The sequence below is a fragment of the Lolium perenne genome, chromosome 2, assembly GCF_019359855.2.
Source record: "Lolium perenne isolate Kyuss_39 chromosome 2, Kyuss_2.0, whole genome shotgun sequence".
NCBI lineage: Eukaryota > Viridiplantae > Streptophyta > Magnoliopsida > Poales > Poaceae > Lolium > Lolium perenne.
This window is the reverse complement of record NC_067245.2, coordinates 241,762,865-241,764,918: the sequence shown is the minus strand read 5'-3', so window position 1 is coordinate 241,764,918 and position 2,054 is coordinate 241,762,865. Positions and strand designations below refer to the sequence as shown.

Sequence of the window (2,054 nt, the reverse complement as noted above, 5' to 3'; positions counted from 1 at the left end):
TTTTAATGTTTGGGGGTGACGTTTGGGGGACGCGGCTGGGGAGCGACGTTCCCCAAATACGGCACAAACAAAACACGTCTCTCAAACGTTCAATCCGGCGCGATTTGGAAGACGCGACTGGAGATGCTCTGACGGGCCAGTTAATCGGAATATTACTCCTTACTACTGAAGCAGTAAAGTAGCTGTCAAGGAAGTGGTTAGTACTACAGTATCATAGTTGCAGATCAGCATCTCCCAGTGATAATTTACATGTGAAAAATTACAGGGATCAGACAAAATTAAGAGGAGGCTTTGGATTGGAAGTCCGGATCGCTTCCAAGCAATCATCATACATTACAATTGATTTAAAATGCTACAGGGAAGCTTTGCATGCATGCATGCATCAAAATTACAGCCCAATCAAGGGAAGTACGCGCCCGCGCGCCGGCGATCAGCTCGGATCAGACCAAGGTCGGCACGACGCCGTCGACGCCGTAGTGGTCGTGGTCGTGGCCTCCGGGCGCCATGAGCGCGGCGACGGCGGCCGCGGCCGAGGAGTACATCTCCTCGTGCTCCTCCATCGCGTCGCCGCCGGTGCGCTTGGCGAAGCGGCCCTTGACGCGGGGGCGCGTCTCCGCGTACGCCTTGCGGGACGCGTACCGGATGGTCTTCTCGAACCGCCGGCTCTTGCGCTTCTCCCTGTACCGCATCAGTCGCGCCTCCCGCTCCTGGCCCCTGCACACCACCGGCACGGCCGCCGCCGCGTCCGGAACCACCGCCGCCTCCGACGACGATACCTGCGTTGCGTCACCACGATATCCATCAGAACACTGTCTGAACTGCTAGCAGCTAGCTCCCTAGGAGGAGGATGGAATAGAGTGTCATCTTTACGCTGTGGTTCATGGAGTGGTCGGGGTAGAAAACCTTCTGGCCGCCGGTTAGGTCGGGCTCGGGATCGGGATGGCCGTTGAGCTGTAGGCTGATGGCCTTGATGTCGTCCATTGAACGCGCGAAGTCGAGGTCGAGGTAATGGTCGGAGTCGGCGTAGAACGCGTCGGCGCCGGCAGCACCGACGATGGCGCCATCTTTCTGGTCGGGCTCGGGGAGGAGCCACGACGCCGCCTCGGCGTCGTTGCTCCCGTCGTCGTCTGACACCGCCGCGCCGCCCTGCTGGGCTCCGGACGCCGCCAAGTGCTTGGGCGCGTCGGTGAGCGCGCCGAAGAAGGGCGCGACGGGGAGGCGCTCGTGGCGGCGCGCGAGCGGGTTGGCGGCGTGGATGTCGGTGTCGCAGGAGGTGCACAGCGCGGCGGCGTCCGCCTTGCAGGTGACGGCGGCGGGCGCGTGCTCGCAGACCTCGCAGAGCCAGACCCGGGCGTGGCGGGACCCGGGCCCGTGCGCGCGCGCGTCGCAGCCGGCGCAGAGGAACGCGGCGTCGGCGCGGCAGAAGAGCCTGGCCGCCTCGGAGGCGCACGCGTCGCACGCCCTCGCGCCCACGCCCCAGTACGCCCCGCCCACCGCCGACTTCTCCTCCACCTCCATGGCACGCGCTCACTGCTCACTCACAGTCTCACTCCCACCGGTGCACCACCACCGTGATTGGCTACAGTGAAGAGACGATCCTCAGCCAAGCTTTCTTTCTCGGCGCCCGGCTGCAGCTTTGAGCTCCGGATGAGGGTCGTGGGGTGGAGGGGACTGAGGGCCGGGGTGCGCGGGCATTTGAGGCGAGCGCGCGACGTGGACACGCTCCCGGCCGCGGAAGTTGCTGTCCCGGCGGGCCACCGCGCGCACAGTCAGTCTACTCTTATCGGCGGAGGCCCTGTCGTCTCCGTCGACACGGACGTGCAAGCGGTGAAAGCTCCGGGGAAGAAAAAGGAGACTGTAAACGTGCTCGTCCTTGTCGTCGGAAATATTAGGCCGGCGTCGTTACGCTGGAAGTTGGAGGATGCGACGGCGACGGGGCGGGCGCAGTTGGCGCGCGCTGGTTGGCCGACGTGATCGCGCCCTTATCTCTTGGAGATGCTTGGCTCTCTCGATCCTGGCCAAGTGGCCATGTCGACGATCCCATGGTGGAAACA

At 63.7% G+C, this 2,054-nt stretch overlaps 1 protein-coding gene across 1 annotated transcript; it reads right to left on the bottom strand.

Annotated features, from left to right (window-relative positions):
- Positions 1–214: 214 nt before the first annotated feature.
- Positions 215–1,662, bottom strand: LOC127335412 (zinc finger protein CONSTANS-LIKE 5). Its single transcript, XM_051362070.2, has 2 exons — positions 871–1,662; positions 215–776 (listed from the first exon to the last, which is right to left on the bottom strand). Exons 1-2 carry the CDS (start codon positions 1,516–1,518, stop codon positions 441–443), a joined length of 984 nt encoding a protein of 327 aa, XP_051218030.1. The 5' UTR covers positions 1,519–1,662; the 3' UTR covers positions 215–440.
- Positions 1,663–2,054: the final 392 nt, after the last annotated feature.

Excerpts from the sequence above, each read along its gene's own strand:
- LOC127335412 (XM_051362070.2), bottom strand. The coding sequence starts at position 1,518 with ATGGAGGTGGAGGAGAAGTCGGCGGTGGGCGGGGCGTACTGGGGCGTG. Across the intron at positions 777-870 it reads ACCACTCCATGAACCACAGC|GTATCGTCGTCGGAGGCGGC; the intron begins GTAAAGATGACA and ends GACGCAACGCAG.